The sequence below is a fragment of the Neopelma chrysocephalum genome, unplaced genomic scaffold (genome assembly GCF_003984885.1).
Source record: "Neopelma chrysocephalum unplaced genomic scaffold, ASM398488v2 Primary Assembly neopelma1_335, whole genome shotgun sequence".
In the NCBI taxonomy this organism is placed as follows: domain Eukaryota; kingdom Metazoa; phylum Chordata; class Aves; order Passeriformes; family Pipridae; genus Neopelma; species Neopelma chrysocephalum.
In genome coordinates, this window is record NW_020897998.1 from 359702 (window position 1) to 375733 (window position 16032).

Consider the following 16032-nt stretch of genomic DNA (forward strand, 5'->3'; position numbering starts at 1 on the left):
GATTGCCAGTGAGGCTGGACCTGGGTGCAGCCCTAAGGAATTGATTTCTGTTGGGAGCAGTGATGAACTTAATTCACCATTCTTCAGGAAATCAACCCCTGCCCCCAGTAGTTCTGATTGAATTTTAAAGTAAATGGCTCTGTGGTTTATTTCTGTCTGGGTTGTACTGCAGAAAAATAGCCTGTTTTATGAATATAGAGATGTTTTCCCCTCCCTGGGCAGGGATGTTCCCAGCAACTCTGCTGGCTGCAGTTGTTGACATCAAGTGTGATGTGCAGTAGAAAATAACATGTTTCAGAAGCAGCAAATTTTCTCATTTACCTGTGGGCAGGAATTCCTGCTGATGGTGGCAGCTGCAGTCGCTGATGTTCAGTGTGACAACGAGCCCAAGGCTTTGCCTGTGGGGAGGGAATGTGTCGAGGTGGATGGGAAATGGTTTAACCATGGATGCACTGGAAGAGTCTTTACAGAACCCTGAAGGCCTGGAGGTAGTTTGGGCTTGCAAATGCCAGGGCACATGAGACAGATGGACTCACTGCTGAGGGCGGGTCTGTGTGGAACGGGCACTTATGGGATTCTGGAGTTTTTTATATGATTTGTCCAAACCCCTGGTGTTTGTCAAGTCTCCTGAGATCAGGGTGAATTTTGGTCAGCCAGAGCCTTGGCATGAAATTGTGTGCAGCAGGCCACTAAATGTCATTATCCTGACGTTGGGAATGTTCTCCTCTTTCACAGATGCCTTTGTAAATAGCCAGGAATGGACACTGAGCCGATCCGTGCCGGAGCTGAAAGTGGTGAGTTTGTGTTTGCTTCTGCCTTGGAAAACATCCTGAAAATGTCACACACAAGTGTGGATCTTCCACACTTCATTAAATCTACTGTTGGGGAAAAAACATGGAAAGGAATTTTAATCAGTAAAGCATTTTTCTTCTACACAAATATGATGGAATCCAGGGAAGGTTTGGGTTGGAAGGGACCTTAAAAATCATCTTGTTCCACCAGCAGGGACACCTTCCACTAGCCCAGGTTGCTCCAAGCCCCATCCAGCCTGGCCTTGGACACTTCCAGGGAGGGGACTGTCTTTATGTATCTTCAGTTTTTGTCATCATACTTCAAAGATCTCTCTGTATTTTGTTGCTGTTGCAACTTGTCTAGCTCCATGAACCAGCTTCCAAGGGAGGTCTGACACCTCTGTAAGAGGGGGGTGGAAGTTTGCAGCTGATATATAAAGGTCCTTTTGTCTCACCATAGTAATTTTTCATCATTTTTTCAAGGGCCAAATGTCTTCTCTCCCTCTCTTGAAAGACTTTGCCTGAATTGATACTGAATTGGAAAAAAAATATATTTTGAAGGTTCATTTAGTGAATCAAAACCTACATTTTACTGTAACAGTGAGCAGTGATTTAATAGCTGCTTACAGTAACTTCCCTTGGCTGAGCTGTTTTCCATGGATATAGCAGTATATCTGCATTATATGAGAAACTGTATCTCATGTAGGTGAAAGAAAAGGCAAAAATAACACAGGCAGATTGGGGGAGTTTCCCAGATTTGCCCTTTTAAGAGAAGTGAACATGGAGGCTGAGATGAGACCTCCTGGTAGTGGGAATTAAACCAGCAGCTCAGAGTTACTGAGGCCCCATCACTGGGGTGTGATTTTGAAGACAAACACGTCCCTAAATACCCTAAAGGATTTGGGACTGTAAGGTGTTGGTTGGGTAGGAGTCCAACACTGTGATGGCTTATTCTGAGGAGGATCTACAGAGGGTTTCCTTGCAAATCCCTTCCCCTTCTCTGAGCCTTATTGATTCACAACACCCCCCAGACACCTGGGGCTCACAGGTGGGACCCAAGCTGTGTCACTGCCTGTTGTAACACAGAACACAAACGAGTCCCAGGCACCAGGGGATGGTCTCAGGGTGTGTTTTTCTCTTGTGACAGCCTGGCTGCATCATGTGAGTGCTTGTCTTGGGTATTTTGCCCCCGTGGTGTCCGAATTGGGGGCAGGAAAACAGATTGCAGCTGCCGAGAATTGATTAGCAGTGGTCAGCGTGCACAGGGGGGCTGTGCAAGGGTGGAAGCAGAACTCTGACCATTACAAAAGTCATAATTGGATTAGAGCACTGCAAATTGTGCATTCCAGCAGCACCAGCTGTGCTCCAGCAGGGAGGGCAGGTTGGGAACTCCAGCTGAAATAACGTGCTCTGCCTTTGCTGCCCATCTGCCCTTGGGGGGCAGTGGTGGCTGTGAGTCCATCCCTGGGTCATTCCCTTCCTTCCAGCCTCATTCTCGGAGCTCACTGGTGGCTGAGGAGGGAAAGGGCCATGTGAAAGCCAAACCTGCTGCTCCAGCAGTGCAGGTGTGGGGATCAGACTTGGCCTGGCAGGGTTAGGAAGGAGCCCCAGGATGTGGGGAATAGCTCACTGGGAGAGGTTGTCTTCTCTGCAGAGGCTGGGACATCCTGAAGTTGAGGGGTTGGTTGATTTTTATTTTTGATTTATTTATACAGTGGCTGCTGTTGTACACTTTGGGCTCTGCAGAATTTTAAAGGGAATAGAAACTGCTCTGGGAGAGGAGGGGAAGCACCCAGGGCTGCAATGAAGGAAGGATTATATTTCAACATGTCTTTGAGGGAAGAACACCAGTCTTTGCCTCCTGTTTTAGCAATACACTCAGGGCTTGGTTTCTTTCCAGTGTTCAGAAGGATTTTCAAGGTCAGGTTGGACGGGGCTTGGAGCAACCTGGGCTATGGAAGGTGTCCCTGCCCCTGGCAGGGGGTGGCACTGGATGGGCTTTGAGGTCCTTCCAGCCCAACCCATCCTGGGATCCTGGGGTTGGTTTGTGCTGATCAGATGCTTCCACAGAGTTTTACCTCAGGATTTTGATGCTTCTCTGATGGTCAAGAGCGTGGGGAGACCCAGTACCTTTGGTATTCCTGGATCCCACGTATCCAAACGTAAAATAAGGATGTGTTAAGCAGAATAAATATGAGGGGTCTTTCTGGATAAAATCGCTTAATGTCTTGCAAAAAAATACACAAAGTACAGTCAGGGCAGCTTTAAAATGCCAAGTGCCATCAGTACATTGAAGCATTTTTCCCAACAGGCTTTAGTAGGATGTGGGCACAGTGGTTTGGCTTCGTTTTACAGCGTGTCTGGCACATGCAGATAAATGATTCAGTGTTGCACAAGTCATAAGTGACAAGAGCACTGGGTTGTAGCTGAATTTTCTCCTTTCTGAACCGGGTTAGGGTGATATTTTTGTGCCCTAACATGCTTGTCATAACTTTGTGCGTTTCAGACATATCCATAAATAAATAGAGATGACTGGGGGTGTGTGTGTGTATAAAATATGGGAGAGGGGAATATGACTGCTGTGAAAACATGCTGGCATGTTTGTCATGCTGTGGGGGATCAGCCTTAAGTATTAATACTGATGAAGAGAGAAACTGGATTAGAAGTCAGATTTTTTTCTGGTGTAAAACCTATTGCTCCTGGTTTTTATGAGCAATTGATTGGGAGACCTGGAGCTGTGATGCCAAGCCCTGCACTGAACAAGAGAAGGACAGTTCTCTTAGATTTTCATGTCCCTGGTAGGGAAGAGGTGGTGCCTTGTAGGTTCTGAGGTGGGATCTGAAGGAATCCTGTTTTGCCAGGTGAGGAGAAGGCAGATCTCTCCTGAGTGCTCTCTGAAGGAGCTGTCTAGGGAGAAAATAAAACTGTGATGCAAATGCAGATTTTATAGCTGTGTTTGCAACCTGGTCTAGTGGAAGGTGTCCCTGCCCATGGCAGGGGAGTGGAATGGGATGAGTTTTAAGGTCTCTTCCAACCCAAACCAGTCTGGGATTCTGTATGAATTAGTGTTTTTTTTCACTGAAATACATGTTCCTCCTCCTGATCACAGTGCTTGTGGCATCAGTTTGCAGCATTATAATATCCTAATGCTCTTGTGGCCAGGCATCCTTGTCTCTGTGGGTTCCTATAAGGACGAATGTTTCAGAGAACCCCAAGTGCTGTAAAATGATGTATTCTGATGGGACCTTTGGGATACTTAAAAAAAATAAAAAAAGTTGTATTCTCAAATCAGTTGATGTCTTTCAAATATTCTCAATAGAATAAGTTACCCCCACCCATGGCCAAAGTATGTAGGTTGTTCACTCTCACTGGACCCCAAGTTGATGCTTTTCTGTTTTTCCTGGCAGTTAAAATTTTGGCACAAGTCTAATATAAAATGATGTTAATTTCCATACACAGGGGACTTGTAAGCAATTTTTGATATGAAGGGTGGTTTCTTAGGGTTTAGAATTAAGAAAATGGAGTAGAGACTGTGCACTAATGTGTAACTTGTTCCTGCTGCCTCGGTCAGTTTGGCAATCCTGGGCCCATCAGCAGAGTTCATCTTGCCTCCAGGGATCTTATGTTCTGAACCTTTGGGGAGGGTCAAGTAAACATGTGAGAACAGAGTAGGCTTGGTTTGTTTTAAAGGGTGAAGCAAGTTCCCATCTCCTCCCCCAGAAACCGAGTGTCCTCAGCACTGTGTGCCCTTTTATAGCAACAGAAAATGCAAATCTCCACGTCTTTGGGAATGTGAGCACCTCCAGGAGCAAAACTCATGTGGTGTTGGGCTGCTTTCTGTTAGTTCTGCCTGGGTCTGAAAAACAAATGCCACTGAACCAGCTCAGCAGAAAACTCCTGTGAGCTTTAGGATCAAGTGCTACTGGTGGTTGTCAGATGTTCCCAGGCAGGTGTTGGGCATGGATGATTTGAGTTGGGAACTTCTTGGAAAAGTCAGGGACTTCAACACATCCTGGTGGAGACCTGAGAGCCCCTTCCAGTGCTTAAAGGGGCTCCAGGAGAGCTGGAGAGGGACTGGGGACAAGGGATGGAGTGATAGGGCCAGAGGGAATGGCTTCCCACTGCCAGAGGGCAGGGTTAGATGGGATATTGGGAAGGAATTCTGGCTGTGAGGGTGGGGAGGGCCTGGGCTGGAATTCCCAGAGAAGCTGTGGCTGCCCCATCCCTGGAAGTGTCCAAGGCCAGGCTGGATGGGGCTTGGAGCAACCTGGACTAGTGGGAGGTGTCCCTGCCCATGGCAGGAGGTGGGATGGGTGATATTTAAGGTCTCTTCCAGCCCAAACCATCCTGTGCTGGTGGACATGCCCACAGCCACAGATACCATGTGTGCTTAGTCAGTGGGATCACAGTGTGCAGCCTCCAGAGGTGTTTCCCAGCAGGAAAGCTCAGTACTGGCTTTGTTTCCCAGTGCAGAGGTGTCAGGCTCCTCCCTGCAGTCTCTGTGTGTTCCCTGGTGTCCCGTGGGCAGCTGAGCACAGGAGTGCTGTGGACAGGGCCCAAATTCCCGTGTCAGCTTTGCTGGGAACTTTGTCTTGGCACCTTTGGGGCTGTTCCAGCTGCGTGGAGTTTCTCCTCAAGCGCTGAGATGTTGTTTCAGGGTTCTCATGGAACGTTCTGCTTTTCCCAGGGATTAATGCACTGGGTTTCTGTTCCCTCTGTGTGTCCAGGGGATCGTGGGTAACCTGGCCAGTGGCAAGTCTGCGCTCGTGCACCGGTACCTGACGGGCACCTACGTCCAGGAGGAGTCACCCGAAGGTACGTGCTCTGCTCTGCACATCCCACCACTGCTCTGCCCCACAGACTGCATCTGTATCCATTTTTAACCATGCAGAAATGAATTAGCAAAGGATCTGATTTGCTGTCTCAGAATTCCTGGAGGTTTCTCCTTTAGTTCTCCAGACTGAGCTCAGTGTGCACGATGATGTAATTGGAGCTGTTCCATGACTCCTGAGCATCCTTAAATCCTTTGGCCCCCAGGATGTGTCCTTATGGGAAACTCGGTCCTGGTGGAGAGGAGCTGACTGCTCTCAGTGCTGCTGCTGCTTCCAGTTGGGCTGTTGAGAGCCACAGTCACTGTCTGTAGTACAGGATTTCTGCAGAACTGGGATTTGGGGAGAATAAAACAACTTCACGAGCTTAAACTAAAGATATAATTTGTTCATTGTTTAATGTGTTAAGTATTTAGTCTTGACTTTTTTTTAATGTTCTCATAGCATAGCAAATGAATTTGTACGTTGTAGTGTTTAACATTAATCCAAAAATATCATAGCATAGCACCTTATCAAGGTGTGTCTTAAAATAAATACTTTTTTGATTATTTTTCTTTATCTGTTCTCCTTATGAACTTTTAAATCCAACTCTGAGACACTGAATTTCTGGTTCCTTCTTTTCCTTACTGGCTGTTCCATTCTTTGCAGATATGGATGCAGGTAACTATACATTGTCTCCATGGCAGCTCTCCTTTGGAAGGGACAGACGGCGGTTTCTGTACTCTAGAGCATTTTCCCCTTGTTTTGTGTATCATTTTGAGTTGTTTCCTTTTGATTTCAAGTCTTTAGTACATCTCACTGTTTTTGTCTCTTGCTGTAGTTGTCTCCTCAGCAGTAGTTTGTAGCTTCATGCATCTCTGATAACATTTGTTCCTAATTAACTCTTGCCAAAGGAAGCTGTTCAGCTCAGCAGTTGACGTTTTAACAGCCTGGAATTGTAGTTAAAGTGGGAGGAGAGGGAAAGGGAGGGATGGACAAGGCTTTTTTGGGGGGTATTGCAGCAACAGGGAAGGCTTCCAGTTTCTGAGTTTGCCTTAAATGCTTTTGCTGCTTCGTAGCTAGAACTAATAATTGGTAATGATTGATAATAATAATGGAGCCTCTCCCCAAAGCTACGTGTAGATCCTGGTTCTGGATGCTGAGGGTGAGAAATGGTGATGTGAGGGGCAGATCCACCCATTTACACCAACCCTTCAGCTAAAATCAGTATCTCAGCATCTCTGCACAAACATTTTGGGCTGTTTTCTCCTTGCAAGACTCCGATCTATTGGCTGTTCCCAGGGCTGGCAGTCCTCTCCTCCTGTGGGATGAATATTTTGGGTGGTATTCCTTGGGAGTGTTGCCATCTGTCCTCTTTGTCTTGAAGGATTTTTATTTACACTAACATTCTGACTGTTTCTCCTGGAAGGATTAGATGACAAAAGCAGTGTCAAATCATTTCTTTGCACATAAGTGTAGCTGACAAGCCTCACTAATGACACTGCTGCATTTCATTAGCAGAAGGAGAACTGGAATAATTAAGAGCTTTAATTTGCCTTGTGTGAGGGATAAGGGAAGATTTCTAATCAAGTTAACACTGAAGGAGATTCAAACCATATAAACCATCCTTGGTAATACCTGTAGTGGTGATTTGTTAGTGGTTTTGTTCTTTGTCATAGAATCTCAGGATGGTGTGGGTTTGGAAGGACCTTAAAGTCCCCCCAGTGCCACCCCCTGCCACAGGCAGGGACACTCTCCCTAGATCAGGTTGCTCCAAACCATGACTTCCAGGTCATCCAGGTCCCACACAGCGTGCAAAGTGTCATCCTTTGCCTTGGAGACCCCTCCTTTCCTCTGCTGAGGGGTGTAAACGTGCTGGGTTGTTCAGCTGCTAGAGAAGGGAAGGATATGGGACACTGAGCTGCTTGATTAGGGCAGAAAAGCCCAAGTTCAGTGACTGTGAGTGGCTTCCTGGCAGCTCAGTTTGCAGTGAGTGCCCAGTGGGTACAGTCATGGCTCTTGCTCCATGTGAAGTGGTGATTAGGGTCAGGGACTGCTCTTTGTGCTCTCCTTTGCCTCTGCTTGGCTCCAGCTGCCATGAACCCATCCCTCCATCAGCCAGGTCCCGGCTCTCCTGGAGCCCTTGGAGGCTGCAGCGTTCTAGTGAATGAATTTTATGTGAAGGTGGTTTCAAGTTTCCTTCAGCTCTTTAAGGTGAGATATTTCTCTTGCTGCCCCACACCACCTCCCCTCCAAGAGGAGGACTCAGGTTAAGGGGTAAAGCAGTTTTCTCTCACTGCCTGGCCTAACTTTTATTTCTGTTCAGAACTCATTTTAGTCCCTGGTGTGTTTGTAGCGTGAAAACCTTTGTTTTCTCAAACTATAAGAAGAAAGTTTGCTTTTAGGCTCTTGCATATTTAGGATGCACATAGCTGTGCTCCTGTGTGACACATTTAAAATCAGGTGGATTTGGATGTGAGGAAAGAAGTGATGTGTTACCCTGCAGTGAGTGGGAATCTCAGGAGTCTGGGACTTCCAGTTTTTTTTCTGTGGTGATCCAACAAGGAAGTGATGGGAAATAGGGAATCCTAGTGACTTTTTGTCTTCTAAGTACCTTCCAAGTGATTGGAAGAGAAACTCCTGCTGCTGGGTGTGTGACATGCTGAGACAAGAGATGAGGTGTGTGAAGCCTGGTGTTTTTCTTTTCCCCCAGCTAAAATCAAATTCTGCCTTAGGAACAAAGTGAACCCAGGGCCGGGTGTGGAATTTGAGTTCTTTGCAGACCAAGGTGAGCTGAAGTTGACAGGAATAGGAGTGTCAGGAGATTCTGTTTGGGCTTTGTTTCCAAAAAGCCACCGAGGTGTGAAACGTGACTTAAAGGCTTTTCCACACCTCTGCTATGTCTGTGAATATCTTAAGTCATATCATTATTATTTCAGTACTTTTTTTCCAGTGAGTGTAATAAAGAAAAAAGGCAGATAAATTGTCCAAGGTGTCTCGGCTGGGATGAGGAAAAAGGAGGTTTTTTTCTTCCATGTACTTTGGGGTATATTTAAGTGTTTTGTTTTTTTTTTTTTTTCATGTGGAGTAAATAGGTTCTGTGTTTCCAAAGGCATAAAACCCATCCAGCATCCTGACTCGAGGCAGCAAGTAGCTGTTGCAGTCAGTGAGGTTTCATCTCCTGTGTGTGGAGGAACTTGTAATAAAAATGAAATTTCCCCCCAGTAAGAGGTACAGAATAAAGCCTTTAATGGTGTTCTCCAGAAAGCTGTGAGCATTTACTTTCTCTCCAAATTTGACCTAAAAATAATTTTATACTATTGCAACTTTCACCAAATAACTTTTTCCAGTAGCACAGTGAACAGTGTATCAGTTGAATAGCAGGAATGGTCATGAAATGGTCATAAAATAGCAGGAATGGTCGTGGTTATTATTAAAATGCTAAACCAAGTGTCACCTTCAGCCTTCCCTTTGAAGAATGTAATGGAAGCATCACAAAAATAAGTTCCCAGCCTGTAACAAAAACATGTATCAATGATCTTAAAGGTCTTTTCCAACCTAAAGGATTCTGATTCTAAGTAGAAATTACATCTTGGGGGCTGGATGTCCATGTTTTTCAATTTATTGTCCCTAGTAACTATTTCTGTCCCATTCTTCCCCAGCAGAGGGTAATTATGCAAGGAGGATTGAGGCAGACTGCTTTAAAATTTCAGCTGCTTTCCTTCCCATCCTCTTAAGAGATTTTGTCTGGTTACAGACTCTTACACAATATCTGTGCAGAAAGTTCAGGCACAATCTATTCACTGGGGTGACCTTCCAGGTGGCTTCAGTCAGGTCTGATGCTTCCCTTGCTGGGGTGAATCCAAGAATGGAGCTGCTTCTGGGAAAAAAAGAGATGGTAAAAAAAGGGCCAGGCCAGGCTGGACAGGGCTTGGAGGGATAATGGGAGATCCCTTCCCAGCCAAACCCTTTGGGATTCTGGGATCCTTCCCAGTTTGGTGTTTTGGGATGAACAGAACATGGGAGCTGCAGCAGAATTGGACAGTTTTCCCTTCTGTAGCTCTGACTCTTGTTCCCTTCTCCCTGTGATTCATGTAATCCTTCCTGCTGGGAACAATCAGGTTCCTAAGGTTGCCAATCTCTTTGCAGAAGCCACTGGCTATTTTTATCCAGTTAATATTTTTTCAAATAAGTAGGAAGGCCATATTTAGTAAACAGCCCAATTTGATCTCTCCTGAATAAAGAGAGGATGTGCCCCAGACTAATCTGTGCTCTCTGTTCTCAGCAAGCAGCTGGCTGAAATGCAAATGAAGAGCAGGGAAGTGTGTCCCCTGAGGGTGTATTTAAGTGCTTTTCTTGGAAACATTCTTGCTTTTTCATTCATGATTTTTTGGAATTCCAGAAAATGACCATCCTACACGGTTATATCCTGACATCATGCCTGTTTATGTGCTTGTACAGGGAGATTTTGCAAGAATGCCAAGTGCACAGGAGTTCAAAAAAACCACATTAACCTTAAAGTCACGTTTTGAGGTTCTTGAGCTACAAAACACGGGGAAGCTGAAATTTTCCACTGTGATTTCAATGTTTACAAGCTTTTTGTTTACAGATCCTTTCAATGTTTCACGAGCTCCTGCAGCACTTTGAGGCAGCTGAAGGTACCTGAGTAGTTTTTCTGTGTGTAAACCCACACGTGTGCAGGGGACAGGGATGACTTGAGGCACGTGTTTCAAAATTACCTATTTCCAGTTCTTTGTCTTCCATTCTTTTCAAACAGGATTGGCTGATTTATTTTTATTTGGCATTTCATGCTGACACCCAGATATAAAACAACACTTGTCTCTTTTTGATCCTTTTAAAGTGCTGCTGCAGTGGGCTCTCCTGGGCTTTTGGAGCCTTTCAGGCTTAGCATAAAAGACACAAAATGTTTATGTATTCTGCCCCCTCCCCTCTGGAGCCCTTCCCTCTCCTCCTCCTCCTGGGACTGCCTGTGTGGGTTGGAGAATCCTTTGAAAACCTCTCTGTTCCAGTGAGTTGGCGACTGTTTTAAATGTCACACAAATAAGGAACTGTGGTAATTAAAGGAAGAACTCAAGAATTTGCACTTTTCCTGGGGAGAAGGTGCTGAAGAAGCAGTTTCCTACAAGGGGCTTCCCTTTTTGAGCTCTTTAAGGTGATGTCTTTAACGTGTTGCACCTTGAATACTCCAAGGTTTGGATGAGTAACGTCTTTAGGATTTGTGCCCTTCTCCTAAAAGGCTTCTTGGAATGTTGTGTCCCGGGTTAAAACTGTAATGCAGATTTACAGCTGCTCTTAATAGCAATACAAGGGGCTTCTCCCAAGTAACAAGCAATAGGACAAGGGGAAATGTCCTCAGCCTGTGCCAGGGAAGGTTTAATTGGATATTAGGGGAAATTTCTTCACCAAAAGAGTTGTCAAGCATCAGAACAGGCTGCCCAGGGCAGAGGTGGAGTCACCATCCCTGGAAGTGTTCCAAAAACGTGGATGTGGCACCTGGGGACGTGGTTTAGTGGTGGCTTTGGCAGTGCTGGGTCAGTTGTTGGACTTAATCGTGGAGGGCTTCTCCAGCCTTACTGAGTCTGTGATTCCAAGATTCCAGCTCTCCAGTTCTCCCTGCTTCCTGCTGCTGAGTCAGCAGCCAGTTTGGAGTGGCTGCTGCTGGAAGAAGGACCTCCCTCCCACTTCATTTCTCAAATATTACTCCTGGGTGTATTTGTGAATGTAGCTCATTATATCACTCTCGATCCCAAAGCCAAATCTTAGTGTGTTCTTTGAACATGTTTCTTGTTCAGCTTGTGTTTCATTTCTTAGTTAAATGAATTAAATTTCCACCTTCCTTTAAATCTGTCGTTGTTTTGGGAAGTTGTGTCAGAAGGCAGGGGATGGGAGGGAACTGATTTCATTCACAGTGTGATGAATTCTCAGTGGCCTCGTTGATTTGCACAGGATGTCACTGTGTTAGTGCCCGTTTTAGGGAGGACAGATTACAGTGTAATCACAGCTAAGTCCAGTTCTAACTTCAGGGTTACTATTTGTGATGTAAAACTGTAATGAAAGGACAGTATTACAGAAGCTGGCTATAAACTGTGTATAAAAAGCAAAGGGATATTTAAAAAAAGAGAGGTAAAAAAGGGCTTGAAATCTGTGGTTCAGTGCTTTTAGGAGTTAAGTTTTTGGCCTGTCTTGGTTATGCTGTTTAGGGTTTGTTAGTAATTAGGTTAAAATCTTTGAAATGATGTTGGAAGTTTGTGAAGTCAAGCAGAAATTTTGAGCAGCTGAATTATGTGTTAGATTAAAAAGGTGTAGGGTGGGTTTGCCTGGAAGATGAAATGTGTGATAAGGCAACTTTTAAAGAACTGCAGCAAAAAAGAGCACGGGGCTGACTCTGTGAGGAGCTTTGTTTGGAAAGTGCTGGTTTGGGGTGTCAACTTTTAAAACTTGAAAAGGCTGGTGATGGAAACAGGCAGGAGTGTACTAAAGTGGTGTCACATCCTGCCCAGAGGAGCTGACTCTGGGTTTTGTTTGTCTCCAGCTGGCTTGATAAAAATAAGCTTTTAAAATTAGACTTGCAGTGTGTATCCAGTTAGTGGGTGTGATGTGTAAGTAACACTCTGCACCTGCTGTCAGTGAAATACGCTGATTTTTCTTACTGGGTATTTTCTAGGCACACCTTTTTGGTCCTTATCTTCCACGTGGTGCCCTACCCAGAGTGTACAGGCTGAGGTTGGGATGGTGACACGGGCTAGGACAAGAATTCCCTGCTGCTTCCCTGCAGTGCCAGAGGGTTTTTCCATCCTGCCCCATCTTTCTGCAGGGAGTTGGTCCCTCCATTTGGCCCCGTGATGCTGCTTTGTTTTTCCCCTCTATTTTTCCAACTCGTTATGGTCACGTTGAAGTACAATCCAATTTTCTAAGATAATTGCAGTCCCTCCTGCTTCATTATCTAGAAATTAAGTGGCCTGTGTTACTTCCATCTTCCAGGCTGTTAATAAGCTGCGTGCAGGAGGGGTGAAGCTCCCGCAGAAACTTGCTTTGGTATCATCCTTCATTTTTCAGAGGAGTCACTTGATGAGGACAGGGTGGTTTTACCTCTGTGTCTGCACTCACAGGACAGTGGTTTTAGTCTAATTGGCTTAACACAGTCTGCACTGAGTGCAGGAAGCTTTATAGTGAAAGTAGCACATGCACTGCTCTGCTCCCCTCTCCATGGAGTGAAGGAAACTTGATTGCTCCGAGGGTGGCTCTGCTGTTCTCTCATTTATCTTGGGGGTTAATTGGTCCCTTCCTCTCCCTCTGAGATATAACATTGGATCTCATCTCAGCCTGTTCACCATGGAATCACAGAATGGGTTGGAAGGGACCTCAAAGCCCATCTTGTTCCACCTCCTGCCATGGGCAGGGACACCTTCCACTGTCCCAGGTTGCTCCAAGCCCTGCCCAGCCTGGCCTTGGATGGCCAGAGGATGAAGTTTACTGTGCTTTTGGCTTCTCCTTTTGCCACATTGTTCTAGCAGAGAGAGACTCTGCTGGGGAGTTATTCCCTCCCTGCACCCAAATGTCTCTTAGCTGCATTTATGTGCAATAACATGGGGTTGGCTGCAATAAATGCTCTCTCCATCCTGGCCTGTGAAACACCACAGGGTTTTTGGGGTTTCTATTTCTGTAGGTGCTTGTTGCAGCTGTTTAAGGTTGATGGGAGGCACTGCTGCCTGTGTCCTGCCCACTGGCTGGTGTTGAGCCAAGAGTGGGTGGCAGCAGGATGTCACTCTGTCCCTTATTTCCTGAAGCTGCAGTGCCAGTCAGGTGGGCCAGGGCTGCACTGCTCTACCAGCTACATCCTCTGCTGCTTGGAATTGGGACCACAGGCCTCTGAAAAATAGCATTCAGCATAACTGCCTCTATTTGTCCTCAGCATGGAACCTCCCACCTCTCCATTTGCCATCTAACCCCTATTAAATGGCATTAAATTTGGCCTCTGATTCTGTGCAGGGCCAGAAGTTGGACTGGATGATCCTTGTGGGTCCCTTCCAACTCTGAATGTTCTGTGATTCTGTGCAACTTGAGTAGCTAATTTTATTTATTTATTTATTTATTTTAAGTATAAGCTGTTTTCCTGAATCCTTAAAAGCTTAAAATTGAGTTGACCTCCTTTGAAATCACCACCAGGTTTTGGGGACCCTCTGGGGGGCACTGAAAATACGTCAGTGATTATATCTCAGAATTAAGTTGGTAATTGTCATTGCAGCTGCTTCTGAAATTCCAGCAGTAAGCCCTCTTTCCATGGAATTGCAAGGTCGTGTATCAGTGCTTCCATGCCAGTTTTTATGTAAAGAAAAGGTTGTCTGTGTGCTGTAATACTGCATCACACGTGGTGCCTGGGGGTTACCTTGCTGTAATTGGGAATGGCTTCATACTTCAGGAGACCTATCCATGGATCTCCTAAACTATATCCTAGACCCACTGGGAGAAGCAGATGGTGGGGTTTGAAGGGCTCAGTCTAGGTTGCTTTTGTTGGTTTTTGGGGGTTTTTTACCCAGGTGCTCTCTTGGCAACCTGGTGCAGATTTAGTCTCATGTGAGAGTGGTGGTTCCCCAGTCTTTGCACTTCTGTGGTTAAACACTCAACCACAGGTAAATTTAGTTTTAATCCTTCTTGTAGGGTTTGAATCCTTGTAGTAATATGCTTTTTGGGGAAAACATTTTTAAAGTAGTTTGTTTGAATAAAAATCTCGGACTGGCAAACTCCAAGGCCAGTAGGTTTGAATGGAGGTTTTCTTAACGTGTTTCCCTGGGGAGGAGCTGGATTCTTGGCACTCTTTCCCATCTTCTGAGGAAGAAAAAGGCAGAGAGTGTGCCTGTGTAAGACAACTGGCTGCTGCTGTCAGAATGCACGTGTCATTGGGAATATGAGATCCAGGCTTTGGAGCTGCTGCAGTCCCACCTCTGTCTCACCCCGCCAGAGCAGACATTCAGCTGCTGCCTGGGTTTGTTTGTGGCCAGCCCCCCGAAATTTATCTTTCTCATATGGCCAAATATCTTCATCCCCGTGGCAATGTGCTTGAGTGGAGAGGCTGGTGAGTGCAGTGGGGCCTGGGGATAGGGGATGAAAATCAGAGGCTGCTCCGCTGAGCAATTCCGCAGCGGCCCAGCTCCCAGCCAGGCTGTCAGAGCTGGATTAAAGCCTTCAGCCCTGGAATTCCCCACGTAACAGCCAGCTTTTGTAATATACAGCACCTTTGATTACAAATGTGTGCTGTGTTTACAGTTAATATCAATTCTTCCTGGATAATTTTTGCCCTAGTGCTGGTTCTGAGCACTAACCTAGAGAACGTCGTGCATGAAAATGAGATTAGGAGGCTTTTGTTGATCCCCCCAGCCCCGTGCTCTGATTTGTGCTGGGGCTTCAGGCCAGGCTGTAAACTGCTGATGCACAGAATTTATTCAGCTTTATATTGATCAAAGCTGTGTATTTCTGTGGAGTGTTTTATGGCAGGGATCTGGGCAGGTGCACCTGAGAGAGCGGGTGGTTTATGGTGTTCTCAGAGGTCCCACTCCCTGTGCTGGTGGCTTTGGGCACAGCAGTGATGTTTGCCACCTGCTGAAAGATTGGGTACAGGTTTGTGTGAACAGATGATGTTCTAGCCCTGGAAAAGTGGGAATAAGGTGCTTCCCTGTGCCTGTGGTGCCCTGGCAGGAGCACTGCAGGTCCCTGGAGCTGTGCTGCAGGCTGCCTGTGTCCCTGTGACCTCCCAGCTACAGCTGGGAGCTGGGAATTCCCTCATTAGAGTGTGGAACAACACTGATGGGACTGGAGCAGAGCGAGTGCCTCCCATGGGAACAGTGCTGTGGGTTTGGAGCTCCTCCTTTAGACTGAGCAGGTCATTCCTTTGTTCTCGGTGGTTCAGGCAGTGATTGGTGGCTCCATCACACCCAGGGATGTTCAGGAGAGCACAGGCCTGTCTTGTAGCCATGAGAGACGTCCTGACGTGTTTACAGGCTGCTGTAATTCAATATTTGAACTGGCTCATCTCTCTGATTCCTCTTTGCCTCTGGTGCTTTACAAACTCCAGAGATGTAAGTTTTTAAAAATAGTGACCGTGGTGCTGTCCAAACTGGACCATCCCAGAATCACTGCCCTGGCCCTGCTTTGGTTTCCCCAAACCAGTGATGGGTCTCATCAAGGCTCAAGTCAAAGGCAGAGTCAGTTTATTGTTTGCCTTTAATCCTGCAGTCACAGATATCTGCAGGGTACAGCCTTGCTCTGTATATTCTTCACTGTTTATGTAAATTCTTGATATTGAGAGAGGTTCTCTCAACCTCTGTCCTGTGCAGCTCCTGATTTTGTGGTGTGCTCCTGATAAGGGCTCCATAATGCTGTAGACACAGAAGTTGTTAGGGATGCATCCTGCTGGG

The 16032-nt window shown here is 46.0% G+C and overlaps 1 protein-coding gene across 10 annotated transcripts in view; it reads left to right on the top strand.

Moving 5' to 3' along the window:
- The window catches only part of AGAP1 (ArfGAP with GTPase domain, ankyrin repeat and PH domain 1), a 301541-nt gene that overhangs the window by 89791 nt on the left and 195718 nt on the right, over positions 1-16032 (top strand). For 7 of the 10 annotated variants that reach the window (XM_027705461.1, XM_027705463.1, XM_027705467.1 and 4 more), the window contains exons 2-4: positions 736-794; positions 5519-5606; positions 6269-6280. In XM_027705461.1, the coding sequence (XP_027561262.1) occupies positions 736-794; positions 5519-5606; positions 6269-6280 (159 nt within the window). The remainder of the gene's footprint in view (positions 1-735; positions 795-5518; positions 5607-6268; positions 6281-16032) is intronic. The other 3 variants (XM_027705462.1, XM_027705464.1, XM_027705468.1) reach the window with 1 other exon arrangement.